The sequence below is a fragment of the Pocillopora verrucosa genome, chromosome 11, assembly GCF_036669915.1.
Source record: "Pocillopora verrucosa isolate sample1 chromosome 11, ASM3666991v2, whole genome shotgun sequence".
NCBI classification, from domain to species: domain Eukaryota; kingdom Metazoa; phylum Cnidaria; class Anthozoa; order Scleractinia; family Pocilloporidae; genus Pocillopora; species Pocillopora verrucosa.
In genome coordinates this window covers 6,872,060-6,894,481 of record NC_089322.1, presented here as the reverse complement: position 1 = coordinate 6,894,481, position 22,422 = coordinate 6,872,060, and the positions used below count along the sequence as shown (strand labels likewise).

The window sequence follows — 22,422 nt, the reverse complement described above, 5'->3', positions numbered from 1 at the left end:
CTTCTCTCTAAAAGGTACTTAAAATACTATTTTGTTCCCCTTTTAAGTCCTACATGAATCGAAATAGAATTTCGAAGAGGCTTTAGCCATGGAGGACGAAAAAACAGTGGGGTGTCAGTGGCAGGGGGTGGAGTGATTGTAGCCCTGAAAAGCGAAAATTTGCGGGGCATTTCTGAACAGCATCGCTTCACTTTTGAATTATATGATAAAAAAAAAAAAAATTCCAAGTTAACTTTCAAAGTGAAGGAAACCATAAGGTGTAGGTTTGGCATGATGGGAAAACATCGAGTAACGAAGGAGCAATCTTGCAAAAAGGGGAATGGTTCCAGAAAGAAACACTAACAGTCTTTTGTTTTACTTTCACCAATATGCCTGAATAAAGCCAAAATTTGTTAATCAACAATGGCTAAATCTGTCTATGTCGAGTAAAGAAAACCAACTTAAGGCACAATTATAGCGGAGCTCGCAGCGCGCACGCTCAGCTAAATAGTTACTCCGACAGACAACAGTCGCATTGTTTGGTTGTGTTTATTACAGCTTGTCTAACATGCTTAATCTTCCGTAATCTTCTACAAATTGATTTAGAATTGAGTTAGACATGATGTTGCCAATTCCGAAATGAAGAAAAATGCTGCGTTCGAAAACCTGTGATGGCAAGAATAACTACTATTAAGAGTAGAAGGAAACACGCCAGGACAGTCATCTGCACCCAAAAAGCTAGGTTAATACATAAGCTACCAAATGACGTGAATGATGAGAATATTCTCACTACAGTAAAGTGGATGCCACTTGATTATTTTTAGAAATTCCGTCTTTTAAATATTACTCATAAGGCATTTTATAACTTGGACTTAGAAGAAATAAATTCCCTAGTTGTTAAGAGTTCTTATAGTTATAACTTTAGGAAATCTTTAAACATTAATGTAAACAAGCCCAAAACCGAGTTAGGTCGTAGGACCTTCTCACATAGGACTGCAAGGATTTCTTTATCTGACAAAATTAGATCTTTCTCAAATCCTATAGCTTTTAAAAATCGACTGAAATTGTCAAAACGTGATATTAAGAATATTAAATTTGAGAAAGGAAGCTCTTAAATTTACAACAAAAGCTCTGATTATTATTATTGATTGTTTATATATATATATTTAATATATAGATATTTATTTATATTATATTAAGAAATTTGATTTTATATTTATTTATAATTACAGTAGGTCCACATCAGCTTGTAAGTTGCATATTCCTGACCTGCTTTACTAAATAAAGTTATGTATGTATGTATGGATGTAGCACTAATGACTTTGTTTCTGCACCACATTATATACAGTAGGTTAACTCCTCTCTGTTCTTCTTGGTGAAAGTGGGGCTGTACTGTAACCTGGTGATGATAGAGTGCATACATTTTCAAGTGGCACAAAGTTGAGATTAGAATGTACAACGATAAAGTTACGCAGATGACATGTATCATAAAACGAAAATAATGAAAGACCATTGCGGAAGCCACGTGTGAAAGCCATAAAGTGACGAGAAATATTTGTGTTCGCTTCATAGTCACAACTTGTTTGTAGGCTCAGCCTTAATGTCGCGACAAGAAATCTGTCCACAGTGATGGAGGTGATGATAACCAGTGAATCTCCTGGAAAGAGTGAGCTGGTGGTAAAGTAACTTGTTTGAGGATAAAGACCCATTTGAGACCTTTTTGAAGACAGAATATACATTATGCACAATGGCTGCCTAATGAGACCAACGCGGAGAAGATCATAATTTCAGAATTTTAACCCCAATATTGGCTTACTATTGCATGTAAATAAAATGGGTTCACCTGCAGATCCAACTCTTTCACTTCCGAATGCTATTTTCAAGAAATTTTCGCCTTTAATTACAAATGAGCCCCAACCAGTGAAAAAATAGATAAAAGTTTCATGAAGGGTATGTGTTATCCTAATAAAAGCACATTCTGTTAACTAATATGCAAATTTTTATTGAACAATGATAAGGAAGAGCTATGAACAAGATTATGGGTGCTAAAGGGTTACAAAGCTGACGCTTCAAGCATTATCCCTTCGTCATTCGCTCCGGCGAAGGGATAACGCTCGAAACGTCAGCTTTGTAGCGCTTTATGGTGGCCAATTTACGTTATCGACTCAGAGGGTTACCCTTGCAGAAAACAACAGCACTGTTTGACTGTGCCTCTTACAGCTTGCCTCACTTGCTTAATCTTCCAGCAATAGATAAACGGATTTAGGCTCGAGTTAAAAAAGAGAAGAGATGTTACCAAATCCCAAATGAAAAAAACCGTTGCAGTTCGAAAACCTGAGATCACAAGAATCATTATAATTGTTAACGGCAAGGAACACACTACGAAAGTCGCTTGCACCCACATAGCACTAATCACTGTCTTTCTGGACCGCATCAAATTCAGTTGGTTAACTCTTTGCCTTCTTTCTTCTCCTTGGTAAGCGGGTGGTTGTACTGTAACCTGGTGATGACGAAGAGCATAACATATTTTCACGTAACAGAAAGTTGAGATTAGAATACACAGTGAAGTAAAAGCAATAACGAAATATAATATGACACCAAAATAATGGAAGAACATCATTGCGAATGCCATGTTTATGGTCCAGAAAGAAACGAGGAGGATTCTTGTTCGCCATACAGTTACAACTTGTCTGTATCTCAGGCCTAAGGTAACAGCGAGAAGTCTGTCCACACTAATGGCGGTGATTGTTAGCATTGATACTCCTGAAAAAAGGAAGCCGGTGGTGTTGTAACCTATTAGAAGATAAAGACCAATTGAGTGGCATTCTGGAAACAATATGTGTGCCACATACAATGGCTGTGTAATGACACCGACGCAGAGATCAGTCAAGGCAAGGCATACCAGTAAAACCTTCGATGGCAGATGAAGAGAGGAGACTCGGCGAATAGATGCAATTATGAAAGTATTCCCACAAACGGCCGTGATGCAAGTAAGAATATTCCAAATTGCAAGGAATACTTTCTCTTCTTCCTTGAATAACCTTAACTTCAATAATACTGAGGTTAAGTTTAGCATTGTGGCTTAAACCAAAGTGTAAACTGCTATCTAAAGTTATAGTTTGTTAAGGTTGTCAATGCTGAGCTTGTATCAGTTGAGTACGGTGTTCTGAATGTTCCAGATGGGCGCCGCCGGAGTTCGGGCGAGTATTTGACTTGTCCTGATAATTAACAATCAGAAGAGAAAAAGAGCGAAACATGACAGTTCTCTAAAATGCGTAATAAAGAAAATTGTATAATTTCAAATTTAAAGAGAAACATTCGATGGCCGATTCATATACCTAGTGTGAACATTAAACGCATTTGGAATTGTGAACGGCATAATGAAATAGAAAACATAGATATTTTTATTGAAAATTAAAGCAAAGAATTATTCGATTTGGGTCCTAAATTTTAAATCTAAGATTTGACGCCGTGGTTCACCAAAATATAATAAGTCACCTTCAAAATGCTCGAGCGGTCTTGTCAAGTTGAAAGTCATGAGTTACAAACTCAACACTTATGCATCCAATATGAATGCGACCACACTGTAAATTAAACGGGACTGAAGCTATGAGTGAAGAGATCACACTTATTGTCACTTATTCGACCGTTGCTTGTTAGCAAAAAATGTAGGTATTGTAGGAAAAAATCACACTCACCACTGAATCACCCACAGTTCCTAGTAGCTTAGCCGTAACATAAATAAACGAACATTAGTTTCTAGTTGTTACTGAAGTTCCATAAAGCTGGATATTTCCTGTGCCAACCGCAACAACTTGGTACGCTTGTTTCAGTCCTGCTACAGACCTCTGTGTAGCAGTAGAGCTTTATCTTAAATAATCTGGGTGAGTTAAACTCGAAAATTAAACATCTCTTCCTTTGTAAAACTTTTTTTTTGCAATCGGAAATGTATATCAATACTCAACTTCTGGATCTTGAAAGTGGCACACGACTGAGAATCAATAACGGGCAGCAATTAAGAAAAATCGAATAAGTTATTACCTGTTTAATAGAGTCTGCCTTTCAAAGTACCGTCTATTTTCTGTTTAAATCTAGTCAGTAATTCTATTGAAGCGGTTCATTCAAGAAAAAGTTTTCCAAGGTTGGCAAATCTGTCCTTGGGTATTAAATGAACGTGCGAACTCATTTTAATTTGCTTTGGATTGATGTGTATCTTTCCCACGCTCCGTTTGTAGATAAATATCTACAACAAAAATACAAAAAAAAAATCTGCAGAAAATGTCTGTATGATTTGCAGCAAACTGATTAAAATTTCAAGTTGAACCGATGACAATAATCAACTTTATGAACACCTATCAGTTATTTAGACAAATGGGAATTAATATTCGAAACAATATCATTCCTTGTAAGAAAAGAGGGAAGAGGAAGAAATCCCGATTGGTAAAAAAAAATCCATCACCTCTGAAAAAAAGTTGTAACTTTTCAGAATGACAAGTAAAAAAATCATGTTTTGACTTGAAGCTCACACGAATTAACGCATGGAACGCCGATAGATGCGTTTTTGATCATCGTGCTAAATGGGTGAGACAGCTGAAATTTCATTATCCACATTTATCAAACAAATGAAGAATAACGCTTTCATAAACAAACTTTAGGCACCAGTTGACTATTGCTTTAATTAATATGTCGTTTCGTTTGTTTGGTTCCTCTATTTTAAATTGTTTTATTCCTTAGTAGAGTACGAGTTTCCTTGCAGCTGTTTGGCTTTAAAGTTGATCGTCCGAAATATTGTGTAACAAGACTTTACGTTTAATTATAACCTATTCCTAAAAGTTGGCCTTGATTAGAGATGGTTTTGAAAACTATTTGAAACGTGCAAATTTTCGCTTTTATTTTAGGTCGTTTCCTCGCACAATAGGTGTTCTGCTGTGAATCGTCGAAAAGAAAAATTATATTAAGCAACGAGACCTGCCAAAATATCATTACTCGAGTAAGGGATGAGGTGATGAACAATCCTCACCGAAAAGGTGGATCTCTATCCACCATTTTCACCGACATTGAAGCGAAAGTGTTAAACGCACCCGCCTGTCGCTGTCTGTAGCTCTTGACGACATAAAGATAGAAAAAAATAAGAGATTAAAGATTGTATACGTTTAAGACAACCCCTTCCCTTTTCCTCCTTCTCCCGGTCTCTGGAAAGTTTTGTTTAGTTTCATTTTCTGAAGGGCTCACGTTCTTACAACACACTAAATGTGATTAACTCACTGTTGCCAACTTATTCTTTCATATTCATCCATAGGTGCATTTAAAGGGTGAGCGCACTAATCCGTCACTGTCTGTTGCATAGAAATTGAAACAAAATTATCCGATCATATCGAAAGCTTCCGTGTTGGTCTGAAGATATTTTTCCTTGGATTTCATAGTTGGTTATTATGATTCGAAACGGTTAAGAATATATGAAGGTCATATATTTGAACTGCGGATAAAGACATGAATGAAAGTGATCCTCGCAGTAATGTACATTACTTGGGCAGTAGTGAAAATAAGGCCTGAAAAAAAATGCAGGCCTGTACGGGATTTGAATCCATGACCTCTGCGATACCGGTGCAGCGCTCTTCCAACTGAGCTAACAAGCCAACTGGGAGCTGGTCATGATGTATTCTATTAGATGCAAGCAAGGATGTTCAACTCGAATGGTTCCTGAAAGTCTGACCGCAGCACATGTAAGTGAAATTATTTTGTCATATAGATCTTAAAGGAAAGTAAAAGCAAAGATTTTTAGCGTAAAAAATTATCCTTGAAGAAAAGTGATGTAGCCAGGTCGCAAGGTAGGAATATGTGTCCAGTCCGATCGATTTACTTCTGGTTCATATACTCGCTTTACCACTTTCGAAAGTACACCAAGGAGAACCTGATGAAAATCCTGAAAAGTAACGTCTGTTTTTCTCTTAGGATTGTCATTTACTTTCCTTGTTAATCCAAATAAAGAAATTTGTATCCCCAAGTGAAAAGAATCTGGGTTCGAAATAACTGAAAAGCTCTTGTTCTATCAGATTTTATGATGATCCTACGCTAAAGAGACATTTCACGGACTTTGCGAAAACCCACCGTCAAATATACTAAGTACTATGTTGAAAAGGGTTAAGCAGTATCATCCACTAGGTTAAGTCCCTTTTTTATTATTATTATCAGATCAATCAACATAATTATTTTCATCATTTTAATTCTTTCTATAAAAATTTCGTATTTCAACGTACCACCTTTCCTAAAGTGAGAAGGATTGGAGTGTCTCAAATGAATCTCAGTGAGGCAGAGAACACGCATAGCATTCGTTCTGTTTAATTATGTTGTTTTGTTATAATGAAAGGTAATAACTAACCTCTTATCGTGCATGACATACAGGAAATAATGTTTGACAATATTGAATGTTCAAATCTATCTCTGATTTTGCTGATAAATTGATGAATCTTTTTTTGTATATTGAAAAAAGCTGCGACAGATATTTACTATCTCAGAGGTATGAAAAATACACTTTTGTGTTATATTTTACAAATTGATAGCTGTTATTCAAAACCAACATGACCATGCAGCTTGTCTTTACCAATACGACTGATCTTGAGCACTTTGACTGAAATTCGTGTAGTCAGTACATAAGTTACAAATTCGTACCAGTGATGACAGCCAGGAGGGTTTAGTACCCTTGTTTTCGAAAGACAACCTACATTTCAATCGCGACGAAGGTATTCGCAACCTTCTCTTGAATGAAACAACCATGACGGATTTGCCGATGGATTGATCTACGTTATAAACTTCACTGTTCAAAACCTAAGTCTCAGAACACTTATTAGGTTTATCCCGAATCGAAATCAAGAGCTGGAGAGGCTGGCTGAGTAAATAAATGTCTCAACCACATGACAAAGGTAAACACCGCAACTGAAAAAAAAAAAAAAAAAAAAAAAAAAAACCAATGGTTTGTGTATCGAACCCCTTCTATTCCTTAAATGAGCGCAGTGGTCTGCGTTTTATGGTAAAACATTTCCCTTTTCTTTTCGTTTGCTAACATCATATTTCTTCTCCTTGCTACCTCTCCTGGAGAATTGTTGTTCAAAGTTTCTAATGTGTGTGTGTTTTATTTTTGTCCACTGTTAACTTTTCAAACACTCCACGTGACTGAAGCTTTCAAATTGATCGCCACCTGTGCAAACGAAGAGATCAGAACCTTAACATACGATTGGAGTTCACAGGACAGAAAGGGTAGACGTATATGGATGTGGAATGTCCTCGTCAAACCGCTGAAAAACCTACCTAATTGCAAGTTGATTTTTAAAGCTAAAGGACTATAAAATCACTGCTGTTTCAGTCTTAAAACTGAAAGAAAGCTCTTAATCGTGACCTCCTTTTTGTAGTTTGTTTCTTAACACTTCTGGACTTAGATTAGCTTTAAAAGAATATATCCTCAACTATAAAAAAATAACAATCATAACCATAATGTCATGAAAATAATAAAGAGAAATGAAAACATCGAGAAAGGATGCAACATATACAATTCACGCAGTTATCATGCCATGGCGAGGAATCTTTGTAATTAAGAAATATCGTGAAAATTCCTCACCCAATACATATAACAATTAAAAATTGGGAGCTGATCATTTTTGTTTTAGATTTTACAGCTTTTTCCTGGAGCATCAATGTGCAAAACAAATCCATGGTTTTTTCGGTCATTATTATCACTTATTCGTTTGAACATAGTGTCATATCATTTCCATGTGGTTAGTTCCGGTTTTAAGTCACTCTTTTCAGAGCTCTGGGGCCAATATAGAGATTTAGAGGTAAATCGGATAAAGTGATAGAGAGCCATGTTCACCAATTAAAAGAAATAGTTTGCCACCGACAGATGGCCACAAATGTTTTAGCTATCACGATATTACCACATGCAATTTGTTGTAATTTGTTAAATAACACTCAACGTTTTTTAAAACGTTGAATCTTAAAAGATTCAATACTTCAACTGACTTAGTAGTTCAGCTTTATTGTCATAATGATCTATTTTCAGAAAATTCAGGTCACAGCTATGATTGAAGTGGATGCGGTTTATTTCAAAGCGAATCTTTAATGTTGTTGTTTGCTGCATGAATACCAATATAAAAATGCTCTTAATGGACGACACCTATGTTGGTGTCCATTTGACGTTCTAAGACAAGAGCAGCGCTAAGAGATATACTTTTCTGCAATTTTAAATTAGTGAATTTTTTTTGGGGAGGAAGGGGTTGCGGTGGATGAAATTCAAATTTGCATCAGTAAGATTCTATGCAGACAGAAGGCCTACACTTTGCCAAAGTAAAGGAAAGATTAAATTAGAACGCTACTTTCAGAAAAAAAGCCTTGAACGTTTGGAAACTTTTATCATTCAAGAAAAAGGAATATACTTATTTCTCTATTCATTTATTTACTAGCGATGTTTATGGCCCAGTTCAGCTTTAAGCTGGTTTGAATGGGGGCCTGAAATATAGGCTGAAAATATTTGCTTTCGATGGTTTTTCCCGACACTTAGCGTGTGAAGAAGCACATATGGCTTATCTTTTCCTTCACTGCTTGTTTCACTTCTCTGTTTTTCCAACAATAAAGAAATGGATTTAAAGTTGAGTTAAAGAAAACCAAAGTTACTGCGACGGCCCATGCAAAGTTCAAAGATGGCGACTGTATTCCAGTGATTGCAAAAACGATAACGAGCGTTCCGTATGGAAGATAACACAATACCAATGAAACTTGGATACATAATGTGCTTGATACTGTTTTTCTGTATCGCCCCGTAAACTGTGGGCAACGGACTGAAATTCTCCTCGGTTCTCCCGGGTAGATATCACTTTTCACTTTGCTTAGAGTGCAATAAATTTTCGAGTAACAGAACGTTGATGATACTATGAAAAGCAGCATTAATATAGCAGTGATGACCAGAGGGAGAAGGAAATGGTAAAAGTACAAAATAGAAATTGCAACACCCAAGAACCAAAATGAGGTAACACAGATCTGCACTTTTCTCAAAGTTACAACTTGCCTATATCGCACACCCAACAGAAGAGCTACGAGTCGGTCTATGCTGATCGCACTGAGTGTGGCCAGCGACACCCCTCCAAAGATTGTTGCCATGATGTGAGCGATGAGCTTTAGCACAAAACACGGAGTTGAGTGTTCCTGGGTCCACAGCAGGACAGTGAATAATGGTTGAGTCGTGAGACCCACACACAGGTCCGTGCTCGCCAGACAGCTCAGCAGTAGTTTATATGGAGGACGAAGGGTGGTCACTTCATAAAGAGCAATCATAACAAGAGCATTTCCCAAAACTGCACTTAGTGACAGCGGAACATTTACAACGGAAAACAATATCTTTTGATCTAGTCTGTTAATCCCATGGGTACAGAGTGGCTCCGGCATTGTCCCGAGGACATCTTCTTCAGTAAAGTTGAGCATTGGAGCCGACGATAATGGTCTTTCTCCCATCTCTACTTTCATTTAACATAAGTGGATGACGAGTAAAGCTCTTTTAAGACGTTCTCCGTTGCGCCGGTGAAAGATTCTCATGGAAATATCAAGACTTATGTGCTGATAAGAAAAAAACCAGAGATATTATGTAACTTTTATTTCAGAATGTAACCAAGCCTTCAGAGCATTTAACAGCTGCTCCCAAACAAATGTTTGAATATTAGATTCCAAATCCTGGAACTTCTGCCAATTTCTTTCGGTATCAAACGACGTAAAAAAAAAAAACGTTTAAACTCGCTTTCTCATTGTTTACTGTTTCAAATCAGTTCAAAATTAGATACACGTATTTCTGTCCTGAAAAGAACTTGACGAAACATAAGCTTCGTTAATAAATTTCGCTTTTCTTGTCATTTATTCAAAAAGGAACTAAGTAGCTAAAGAGCAGTGATTGTGTTATATCCCATTCTTATCCTGCAATGTATACACGCTGAAGAGGGAGAGGAAGCCTATCGACATAATATAGAACATGTCAAGTAGTTTCTAAAAATGTTCACATAGTAATTGGGTTCATCACAATTTTTTTCATCTGGGGCAACTCTTCCATTGTTAACTAGGTTTTTATCAAATGGTTGCGAGGAAAACTCAAAAATATTTCTTTGAATAAAGCATGCTCTCATTCATTTTCTCTGACATTTTCGGATCTTCAGAACATAAACTTGAGATAGATGATTTGTGATATGCTTGTTGAAGATGTTCTCGTGCATAATACAAGTTCTCTCTCTTTTTTCTTGTTAAGCATTAATCTCACCTGTCAATTTGGTAAATAGACATCCGTCGGGTAAAGAGTAGTATTTGTTCTTACTCCGACAGGTAATATTACCTCTCACTTTATATCCGGAAATTATGACGTCATTCCGTTGTTGCCAATGAAAATTTCGCTAGGAAGTACTCCAATTTTGAATAAGTGTTCATTAGTTATTATTTTCATTTATTAAATTGTTTTATCTGAGCGGAAGGTGAAAACTATCCCAATTCCCAAGCGTGATCATCCGCTCTCTCGTTAATTATGAGACTAAATGAAAACCTTAATTTCTTCAGTTTTTACATTTTCAAGCAGCTTTTCACTGTTTTTAGAAGAAAAGTCGATTGGCTTCTTCTAGAGGAAAGGAGAACGCAGAGAGTTTGCAAAAATAAAAGTGCACAAATATTAAGTTGAAAGAGTCACCTTCCGGCGCTTCTTATCTGTTAAGAGAGCAGTAACTATATACTTGGAAAAATATGCTCTTCGTTTCGTTTATGACTGAGTTTCTTCTCAGTTTATGACATCGGCATTTCTTAGTATCTTTCTCCCTGTCAAAGGATTCGGAGAAACATTATATTCCGGGAGAATATGAGGCGGTAAGCGACGCAGTTTGGGTGGAAAAATAGATTTCCCAACATGACAGAGAATTCGTGAGGATGATATGTTATTTATGATGGCACAAAATTACGTAATACTCGATTGGCGATAATGTGTTTTGCAGAAACTGCACTTAGTGACAGTGGAATATTTTCAACGGGAAACAATATTTTTTGGGCTAGTCTGTTAATCCCATGGACACAGAATGGCTCTGGCATTGTCCCGAAGACATCTTTTTCATTAAAGTTGAGCATTGGAGCCGACGATAATAGTTTTTCACCTATCTCTACTTTCATTTAACATAAGTGGATGACGAGTAAAGCTCTTTTAAGACGTTCTTCGTTGCGCCGGTGAAAGATTCTCATGAGAGAATTGGTAAGGATGATATGTTATTTATGATAGTACAAAATTACGTAATGCTCGATTGGCGATAATGGGTTTTGAAGAAAAATAGAGTTAACTTCAGAATGAGCCTTTTTTAAATTCTGTCATATTATTATTCAGTGAAAGTCCTGTAAGTTTTTTGTGTAATTGTTCATTTGGTGTTGGTCGGATGTAATTACTTTGTTGAGTAATTTTTTCTCTTGACATCTTACTGGGTGGCTGTCATGCAATTTCAAAGCTAGGAATGGACTCAACCTTATTTCAAAGCCAATATCTTATATCTTGGGGCTGCTTTTTAGATAGAACCGTTCACTTAGAACCCATTAATTTGAGGTCTTTATGAGTGGGGAGCTCGCCGTAATGAGGAGGGTCAAATAGAAGTTACGACTGAATGTGTGGTGAAAATAAAAGCTGCAAGAGTAAATCGCTGTCTTAAAGCAAAATCGAATGCTTTTTTGAAATTTATTTTTCTCTGAAGCAATCACCTCCCCTTAGCGGTCAGTTTTTCCAGCACCAGGGGGGTCAATTAAGAGAGAATATTTTTCGCAGTGAAACATGGGTTAAGGGGGGGAGGGGAGACTGCACTCACCTCAAATGCACGTTTGGGAGAGTTGTAGCCCTTCACCCCTCTGCTCCGCATTTATGGTGGGACTACCCTTCCTCAGAGTATCCACGAAGTCGATCAATGGAAAGCCAGCGGAGCCACATACCTAAGAAAACATCAACCCATACTGGGACGAGAACATTTGTTTGCTACCTAATAGTCATTTGCACTGAGGTAAAAAAAATTTTCCAAGCGAGACAAGATTCATTGTCAGCCTCCGCTTGATGAACCACACATTTCTTTCCGTAGCACTCAATGAGAATAATGTAAAGGGCAATAAAAGTAATAAATTAATAAATAAAATAAATTTCAAGTTCACATATAAGATATAACATGTTTATGCAGTATATGTATTATCTCAGTTCTATTTACAAGTTCCGTCATTCATTATTTATTATGCCTTAATAATTATTTTTTTAAACTATAGTCTATAGTCAAACGCAGTTCTTCTAATTTTTGCTTTCCATAAACGTGAATTGCCTGATTATGATTTGTAAAAGTATCTACCAACATAAATTATAATGGAGTTTATTTTCCTTTACTGTCTCTCTTGGGCTTTTCCGCCACAATATGTTTAAAGTTGTATCACGGTGATGAAATGAAATCAAACTTTCAAAATTTCCATGAACGTTAAGCGAGTTGTAGCTCCCTACGGTCGAACAAAACTTTGATCCATCCAACAACTTCCAGCCAAGATATCAATTTTTTATGAACCTTGCTGTTGCAAGTTTAATATTTTTTTGTTTTTCATTGTTTCCCACATGTTGTGCGAATCAGGTTGAGAGTTTTTCGTTCGACTCCGCTAACAACATGCGACGAATAAACGTCTGATTGAAATCTTGGCTGATCGTCGTACGTCCCTTATTTTCCAACAATAAAGGACTGGATTCAAAGACGAATTTAACTGCACGAAAGATACTGTCAAATCCGAAAGAAAGGCGATGATTGGCGTATATTCCTCACTGATAGTATATATTGTCGTCATTATAATAAACGGCAGATAGCAAATCAGTATGGCGGCTTGGATCCACACTGCACTGGAAACTGTTTTCTTGTATCGTGCAATGTTCAGCAGACGGCTTCCTCGGTTTGGTACTTCTTTAAGAGGATGTTCTTGTATCTGTGTTTGGTGATGAAGAAGGACACGATAGATTTTCACGTAACAGAATGCTGATGTTGTTATGCTCGATAACATTACTATACAAGCGAGGTACATGGGAACAGCCTCCTGGTAATAGTATAATATTGCATTCGAAATGCTTGTAAACCAGGCTGCAATTACGAAGATCCACACTCGCTTCAAGGTTATGGTATGCCTATATCTTAAACCCAGTAAGAGGGCAAGAAGTCTGTCCACACTTATTGCAGTCGATGTTTGCAAGGATACACCGCAAAATATGAAAGTTAGCATGTAAGACACATCTCCAATGTAATAACACGGAATAGAGTTATCTGGTGACATAAAATAGCTTATGTATAGAGGCTGCAATATGACCCCTACACAAACATCCGTGCTAGCGAGGCAAATGAATAAAAGTTTCGATGATGGATGAAGCGAAGATACTCTTTGGAGCGCAATGATTATCAGGACATTTCCAGGAAAAGCAGTGATGGATATGAATAAATTTATGGGCAGTAGTATATATTGATGCTCACTTGTCAAGTAGGATGAACAAAGTATTTCATGGAAATTCGAATTGTTTTCAGCCACTGAAAAATTCGCCTTCATTGTACTCGTTTTAAATTCAAATTTGGTGACGCTTTTTTAAACTAAAATCCTCTGAGCTCTGATGTGTGTCTTGTCGTTTTCCCATAGAAGCCCTATTGGTTTATTTGCAGACGTTCTCTCTCCTCAATGACCGTCAGTAAAGGGTTGCTGGAAGTATCCTTTAACCTAAAAACAACATAATTTAAAACCATCATGAGTAGAGCAGAATAATGATGACAATAGCATGCACAAAACAAGTAATATTTTTAAGTCTACAAAGCATGTTTCGAGACTGTGCATGTCATTCTCAGTTGCAAATGCTCGTATTACGATGTGAATTTCGCCTTACAAATACGCTATTGAATTTCGAAATAGGATTGCACGTACAGATTCGTAAACTATTTGACTATTTGTTTTCGTTTATCCTGAATTACTTCAAAATGCCAAAATTGCCTTTCTTAGCTTCCGTTCCATTTTATTAAAATTGTTCACGAATCTGTCCCAACCTAAATAGTTCCTTATCTATTTTCCTTTTTTTGTATGTTAGGACAAAATTTCTCTTGGAAAACCCATGCTATACTATGTACACCGGTCAGCACACATGTTGTAAATTTGATTTGAATTTTTTTTCATATTTTATTGCGATGAATTATAGGTTAGAAAAACTTTTTAAACAAATGATAAATAAATAGATCATGTAATTTCGAACAAAAAGATTGTAGCGATGAAGTGTTTCAGTTCTCATTTCCAAATAAAACCATACACCTAAACTATTGAATAATTTACAGCTTTTGCGCCCCTCGAGAAGTTAAAAAATGCTAGACCTGGAAAACAGCTCGGAGAACGAACAACAAAATATTGAAATTGCCGGATCTTCTATTTTTCTGATTTTAATTTGAGTAACTACAGTGTTATTAATTTCATTTATTAATTTGCTGTGGCAAAATCCACGCTCCATGAGTTGATGAAAGTTTTGTTGTGATAATATGATATAATTCGTGATAATATTTTTAACTTACTTGATTCCTCTTCGCTGTTGTGAGTCCTGAGTATGATCTCGATCGAAAAATCGTGAAATCGGTGGATCTTATATTAGCGTGGACAAAGAAGCTTTCAATAGCTAGCTGCATAATCACATTATGGAAACAGCTGCTGGCCAGGCCTAAATTGCTGTCATTGCCGAATCGATCCTTCTGTCACGTAATGTTAGGCCCTAAACTACATCATAGGACATGGTTTTCAGTCTCCATCTATAGACAGACACACTGAAAATTTTGATTGTTTTGTAAGACAACGGAAACATATTAAAGGAAAAACTCCGTTGTCCGCTCTAAGTGAACTCACATAACTATTAGTTTATTGTTGTCCTAATAAATTTCTTGAATTGCAAATGGGCGTCATTCATAAGATAACATCTATGTTTCTATTCAAATTTGCCAATTCTGTTCACAATTCTACAAGCACCATGCCAGTTGTGAAATGCTTGATTTTAACAATTCAAAATAATAATGCAAGAGACAAACCAAACTGCACGTCAGCAGTAACTTCATATCAATAATAACTCACTTTAATTTCGATTTTGTTGGAGAATTGAGTATATTGGCAGGAAACGACTGACAAGACGACTAATTCATGCTGTCATGTTTCGTTTCTTTGTATATTCGTGACTTATTGGCTCTTAATTGTCTCGTGATAACTTTTTTTTAACAATTCACCGCTTTAGGGAGCCATTTACTGGTGTGTCTTTCGAGCGTGTTGGTAACCAATTGCAAATCAAAAGCCCTGAGATGTCTATCTGGTGACTAAATAAGATATGAATTTAAATTTTTTCAACACAATATAGTGTACACTGAAAACATGCGCAAATGTCGTGAAATGATAAAATTTTTGTTTTTACCATTCCTTGATATATAAAATTTTGTAATTTAAACGAAAATAAAAAAATAATAAATTAAGGTATAAATGATAATGGACAATTAATAGATTGAGAAAGCTTTGCAGCCGCAAAACGTCTTTTTAATGATAAGAGATTCAGTCGAAATAAAGGTACTTTGCATTATTTCTTGTTGTGAAAGTCGCTTATTGCAATTAGCACAATAATCAGGGTGTTTCGATAAAGATCACGTCTGCATAATGAAATATAACATTTGCTCAGTTTACAATCGTTTTCCCTTCAAGCAGAGATCTAGCTTTTATGATTAGAGTCTTTGTTTTTGTAAGATATTTGTTCACCTGTAATTACAGATCCAGTCACGCCAATAATGATTCTAGTTATAAAATTTTGGTGAAAAACTACTCACTGTTGCTGCCCATGAAAATCCACCTCACCAGAGTATGAAACACAAAGAAGAAGTCAGTCAGAGCAAACGTTTACCGAGGTGAATTCACAGTCAAAATAGCCATAAGGCCATTTAAATAATGGACTTCCTCAATAAACATGGACAATGCTTGTTTTTGTCGCACATTAATTGCCTGTAATGTAAATTTCTCTCTTATTTCCCCTATAGAAGCTCTCACGGCACGAAATACGTCTTATGCTTGGGAGGAATGCTTATTTCTCAATATAAAATGACCTACTTCACTCATCTTTTTTTTTCACTGGAAAATTATAAAAATCATGATTATCAATCGATAAAAAATCTATCTTTGGATAGAACTTTAGTCTTTATTTGTGTGAGACCTTCTCCTCCACCCATTTGTAACGCAGGATCCTTGAAACACAAACATAGATCTTCCTACTGGGAATCGCGGCAGTCGTCTCTTTGACCCTGGTTTGATCGCTAAAATTAAGAGCGTGTACGGAATCTAATTCACCCACAATATTTTGGTTTTATCAAGGATGTTGATGATGTAAATTGGCCTCCGTTAAAAGATTCTAAAGCTGACGTTTTTGAGCGTTAGTCCTTCGTCAGAGCGAATGACGAAGACGGTTAGAAATTAAAAACGGTTTAGAAATTCTTGCGGTGGCCAATTTACATTATCAACTCAGTTGATAATTACAAATCATCTTGTAATATTTCCCCCTGACACAGCACTACAATTTCTTTAGAAATTTACACCCTTCATACATTTTACGAATTTACCTAAGCCTTTCTATCGAAGATGACGTTATTCAACGTATGTTCTTGTTACTTCTGGGGGCTGAATAATCGCGACTCGAGAAGTGAACATGTGCATCGGACACATTCGATCAAAAAAACTTAAAATAACGACTTTCCATTTTTTCCATTGCTGAAAACTATTATTTAGTTTCCTTTAATGGTATTTCAAGTTAATAAAAATAAGCCATTAAGTACAACCTTGATCAGAAATTAAGAAATCATCGAGTAGATCCTTCCAGTTCCTCTTTCTTTCGGAGCATCAGTAAATCTTTCCCGCTGAATAAGTTTTTCTTCAGACTGATACTAACGCACCAACGAGATCTCCCAATGGCAAAAAAGTCTCACTTCTCATATAAATTATGTGAAACTGACCTTAAAGTGAACATGCAGCTGTTAAAATACTTACTCTACTAGGTTTTCAGAACAATTTTACAAATAAAATAATACTAAATTGGAGTACATTTGGTCCTTTTAGTCATAATCATTAGAATAGTTAGCATTTTAGTTTAAATTAGATAAGCCGCCATGCAGCTTTGTTTTATAATCTATCGGTTTTTTTTTTGTTGTCATCGTATTGGCCAAGATTTGGGTAATTTTTCCACAATATAATCCGACAGAAAATGTCTCTGACCTGGAATACAATGGCGGTCTTGAAAGCATCGTGGTTATTTTTCCAACGCTTTTTGTTCGCTTTATGGTAAATATGTCTCAATTCTTCCCTGTAAAATGCTTTGCGGACAAGCATTTGCTCTGTGAAAAATCACTTAAAAGCTATTTACATGCAAATTATGATCTATGTATATATGTGTTAAATTGATAGCTGTCGTCAATTGCCTTAACAAGTACTCAAAAATGCTCTACTGGTTGTCATCCTCGACTTAAGTTGCACCGTGACTTTCTCTGAAGAGAACTGATTGCATTAATTTAACTTAACTCCTTATGCCGCGGAAACAAGAGAAGGCGAAGAAGTTGAAAAGCAAGGGAATTGAAGAACAAACCAACAGCTAAATTACTATCTTGGTTTTTACTACAGAACTGCCGATCATACTTGCTACTTATTATAGTAATTTGGGCAATTTACAAGTAGTCAAAATTTGCAGGCGCATACCAATTTCTTTCTTTTTTTTTTGGGAAATATCTTCAATTCATTCTCTTACGTTATAACATTTGCACAATTTACCGTTGCATTCTTTGAAAGGAAGCGATTTTAAAAGGATAAAGGCAAACAAGAGTAAATTACATTAATCAACAAAACTTTAGCAGCAGAGGAATTGCTTGAGTGAGTTTATCGCTGTTCGTCTTACTTCCTTAATTTTCCAGCAATACAATAATGGATTCAGAGAAGAATTCAACTGAACAAGAGTTATTGCTAGATCCGCGGCTAAGGCAAGAACAGGTGAGTGTATGCCAGAGGAGTAAGCTGTGAAGATAATTACGACGAATGGTAGATAACATGCTACCAGCACTGCCGATACCCAGAGCGCACTGGACACCGTCTTTCTGTATCGCGCAATATTGATTGGAATAACTCTTCTATTGGGCTGCTGGAGATGTAGCCGTTGTTGTACTTGCGTTTGATGGTAGCGAAGTGCGCGGTAGATTTTTACGTAACTAAACACTGACGTTGATACGCACAAAAACACAGCTGCAGTGGTTGTATACGCAAAGACATCACTTTCGTATAGATATATGACTGCATTGCCACAGCTAACAAGCCAAGAAATAAATACGAAGGCCCAGATCAGCTTCTTTGTTATATAATGCCTGTATCTTATCCCAAGTTTCAGGGCGAAAAATCTGTCAAAGCTAATTGCAGTGGATGTGAGCAAAGATACTCCGCAAAGGGCTAAGGCTACAGCTGAGAAGGTGGATCCAATATGGCTACAGAGATCGGAGACCTCTAGAGACAACAAATAAACAATTGACAAAGGCTGTAATATGATGCCGACGCAAAGATCGGTGGAAGCCAAAGAGCTGTATAAAAGTTTTGATGGTGGATGAATCGATGTAATCCTTCGAAGAACGACGATTATCAAGAGGTTTCCAGGAAAAGATGTGATCGCTATAAGAACATTCACGGATGACAGAATGTAGATTAGTAGTCCTTTCGGATCACTGGAGCAGGAAAAAAATGTTCTTAATGGTAACTCCCCTGTTGCATTCGCCATTTATACCCGGGTTCAGGTCTCTTGTCCTTAAAAACTTATTTGCTATTCATGTCCATCTATAAAGTGATCACGTAAAAAAAATCAAAAATTATTAATTAGAAGTTGATAAGATCTATTTTCTACTTTTTCCTAAACTAAAGGACAACTTGGTTCGTCAGCTGGTAATGTTTGCTTCAACGTTTTAGGCGTCAAGTTCGGAAAGCTAAAACGCAGGTGTAAAATTATATAAATATACCTTTCGTGTCTCTTCCATCGAAAAAAAAATACGAAGTATTTTGTGTCGAAGACTGTTTTTCAAAATTACTTGCAAATTTAATTGATTTAGAGTTAATTACCTAGTTTAAATAAACTTCCATTCATGTAGGAGCATTTCTAAGCTAAAAAATTATGCAAATAAACGTCGACTTCGAAATTAATTTATACTTATCCTTGACATACACGGAATAGATCCATTAAAAAAAATGCATCAACTCAGTAAATGACACAAACTGTCACTTTTTATCGCCCAGACCTGCTTTTTTTTTTTTTTTTTTTTTTTTTTTTACTGAGGGGTATAAGTAGAAGTGCACTCTTATTTTCAGAGGATCCATTGGGGAGTTGATGTCAGATATCACTCAGTCCAAGAGAATATAAACTCTTTCTCAGTCTGATTAAAATTTCAAGACTAAGCAAACAAAAATATAGCCTTGCTTTTTTTTTATTTTTTATGAATAATCAAAAAGAAAGAAAATGAGCGATGTTTCCAGAACTTGTGTCATCATTTCCAATTTTTTTGGTTTGCTTATAGGAGCTCGCTCAGAAGTGAAAAGTCTGCAAAGATTTTAGTGAGTAGGAACAGGTTATTTAGCATGGCATTTCGTAGGCGAGAAATTCCAGCTTTTCAATCAGAGAATTTCCCCCAAATCACTCTGTGTCATTCGAGCTTATAAATGGTATGATTATATGTAACTCACGACGGTTGGTTATAAAGGAACAATAAACTATGTGAGCCTGAGTAGTCAACGTAGAAATGTATTTGTTCTCAAGATATCATGATTAAACCGAACAATTGCAACATGAAAATAATGTCGAAATGCATATATATGAGTAAAGCTTACCCTTTTAATTGCTTCGTTCGCTGTAAGAAGTTTTTTGCCTTTATTTCGTTGAAACCCAATGCTATATGCACAGTGTTTTATATGAATAGAACTTGTAAGAATATTGGATTAATGACTCATCGTAAATGCATATTGTTATCTTAATTTCCACTTGCAGCTGTCTCAACGAGATCGTAATCTTAGTCGCCTCACGTAATCAAATAATGGACATCTAATGCACCTTGGTCTATCTGATGATATCTTACGACGATTTAAAGTACATTTTTATTTCCCAGCCGTAAAGCTGAATAAGGCCACTGCCATAATGCATGGAAGAGGTGTAATAACAATAAAAAACGAAAGAAAGAGACACTCGTTAACCACTCCGTCACTTTTCTATGGACCATGTATGCGTGGCGCTTTTTCGGAGGTGACGGTTATTTGTTTAATAACAATATACACTTTTAAAATATTAAAGGAAATATCCTTCTTGTACTTGTAGAAATGAATTTAGGTATTTGAATTCCCGAGCCACGCATAAAGCGCAGTGTTTGCGTGACCCGCATGGTGAATTGATTAAATTAAGGCTATTCGGTAATTTGCGAGATTTAATATACAGATCACATTTCAAAACATATCATTATGTGCTTAGACCTATATCTAGGAGCCATTTTATTTTTTTTCTTAATGGTTTTCCCCGATTGCAGATGAGATTTTAGTGCGGAAGTCGATATTTCTGTAATAAATAATGAATGCGCTAACTTTACATTCCAAGAGCAGATAATGTCATTACTCCGTCAACTAATTTTAGGTGTATTTCGGTCATTAAGTACTAAACTTAATTACCAAGAGTATATATCTCCATATCAGAGGCTATTAACTAAAAAGGGCTTTGCTGAAAATATAGACAATATTTTTTCCTGTAATCTGTGACAATCCACCCACGGATCTCTACTCCCATGCCAAGTAGAAAACGTGGTGTTCGCATGAAATTACGTCTATGCATTTTTGTGCTCCTCTCATATGACAAAACTGCTTTTTCCTTCTACATAATGGCTCTTTGAGAAATTACGAGACAGACAATAAACTCAAATATGAAAAAAGTCTTCTGTCGTCGCCCTAATTGCTTGTCTAACCTCCGTTATCTTCCAAGGATAGATTATTGGATTTAGAGCAGAATTTAACGACACAAAAGATGCTGCTACGTTGGAAAGAATCGATGACTCGAATCCGTTCCTAGCAAAGAGCGTTTTCTCAACGCCAAAAGGAAGAAAACAAATAAGCAACGTCAGTTGAACCCAAAGAGCACTTTTCACTGTCTTTCGGTACTGCGAAACATTTAGTTGGCTTCCCCTATTGTTATGTTGTCCGTGGTGGATATGATCTTGAACTTGGGCTTGGTTATGACTAAGCTCTACAAATATCGTAATATAACAGAAAGTCGAGAATATTACACTCAGCACTATGCCTATCAACGAGGTTATTAAAGGAATTTTAAAGTTTTAAAGAGAAATCATTCCAATAACAATGCTACAAAGCCAACACCAGGCTAGAATTAATCTCACTCGTCTTAAAGTCACTACCTACCTATATCTTAGCCCAAGTGTAAGGGCGAGAAGTCTATCCACACCTATTACAGTTAGTGTATGGAGAGAAACTCCACATAAAAATATTTCCAACTATCCAAGATGTAAATAAAGCATAGAAACAAGACTCGGTGTTTTCATAAGAATTGTAGGAGATGATACGAAGAGGTTGGAGAACGAGGCCCACACCAAGATCACTATATGCAAGGCACTCGAACAAAAGTTTCGAAGGTGGGTGAAGAACTCGAGCCGAAACTTTCCGAAATGCAATGAAAATCAGAATGTTTCCTAAAATGGCTGCGATGGAAATCGCCACATCAAATGCTGACATAATCACTAGTTGATATCCATCCAAAGGAGTTTCGCACTTGACATAACTTTGAGGTGTTGTTTGGTTTCCGCTTCCAGATGAGTTTTCCTTCCCCTTTAAAATAATTGCGTCGCCTCTGTAAAAATGTCTTAATCTGAATTCGACGTTGTGTTATCAACTAACCTGGATCCTTCATTCCGGCTAAAACCCAAGGTTTTTTTCTGATTAATTTCATCTCACGGCTTCCTGTAGTAAATGATTACGAAAGGCGACAACTGATTCTCTTAGGTCATCGAGAGGTTTTTAATTTGAACCTGAACATGAACTGAGCGTTCAAAACCCTAGCAACCTATTTGAACTAAATAGCCCTTTGAACTTTTTAATAATCAATTGAATAAAATTGTGTAGGAACAAGAACAAATGATTGCATTAGCTAGGAAAACTCTTAACATTAGAATCGTTTAAAAACTTAAATTGATTTTTATTGTTAAATGTCTCTTTATTGGTTTTTCTTTTACTTTGATTTTTCATCGCTTTGGCTCCCTTCCGTTTTCTATTCCCTTGTATTTTCTTTCCTGTAGTGAATGACAAGAAACATTGAGAAAATGATTTTTGTAGGTTCTTTGA

General features: G+C 36.2%; 2 protein-coding genes across 4 annotated transcripts; both read right to left on the bottom strand.

Annotated features, from left to right (window-relative positions):
• Positions 1 to 8,526: 8,526 nt before the first annotated feature.
• On the bottom strand, positions 8,527 to 9,431 carry LOC131783892 (trace amine-associated receptor 9-like). The gene has a single exon (XM_059100668.2). The coding sequence runs from the start codon at positions 9,409 to 9,411 to the stop codon at positions 8,527 to 8,529; it is 885 nt and encodes a 294-aa protein (XP_058956651.2). The 5' UTR covers positions 9,412 to 9,431.
• Positions 9,432 to 12,258: 2,827 nt separating this feature from the next.
• On the bottom strand, positions 12,259 to 17,402 carry LOC131783814 (melanocyte-stimulating hormone receptor-like). Of its 3 annotated transcripts, XM_066174750.1 has the most exons (4): positions 17,287 to 17,402; positions 16,854 to 17,027; positions 15,855 to 15,877; positions 12,259 to 13,740 (listed from the first exon to the last, which is right to left on the bottom strand). In XM_066174750.1, exon 4 carries the CDS (start codon positions 13,573 to 13,575, stop codon positions 12,649 to 12,651), a length of 927 nt encoding a protein of 308 aa, XP_066030847.1. In that variant the 5' UTR covers positions 13,576 to 13,740; positions 15,855 to 15,877; positions 16,854 to 17,027; positions 17,287 to 17,402; the 3' UTR covers positions 12,259 to 12,648. The 3 variants fall into 3 exon arrangements, with proteins under 3 accessions (XP_066030847.1, XP_058956581.2, XP_058956574.2); XM_059100598.2 differs by lacking the exon at positions 17,287 to 17,402 and having other exon boundaries at positions 16,854 to 17,080; XM_059100591.2 differs by lacking the exons at positions 15,855 to 15,877; positions 16,854 to 17,027; positions 17,287 to 17,402 and adding an exon at positions 14,574 to 14,737.
• Between the last annotated feature and the right edge of the window lie 5,020 nt (positions 17,403 to 22,422).

Excerpts from the sequence above, each read along its gene's own strand:
- LOC131783892 (XM_059100668.2), bottom strand. The coding sequence starts at position 9,411 with ATGCCGGAGCCACTCTGTACCCATGGGATTAACAGACTAGATCAAAAG.
- LOC131783814 (XM_066174750.1), bottom strand. The coding sequence starts at position 13,575 with ATGAAGGCGAATTTTTCAGTGGCTGAAAACAATTCGAATTTCCATGAA.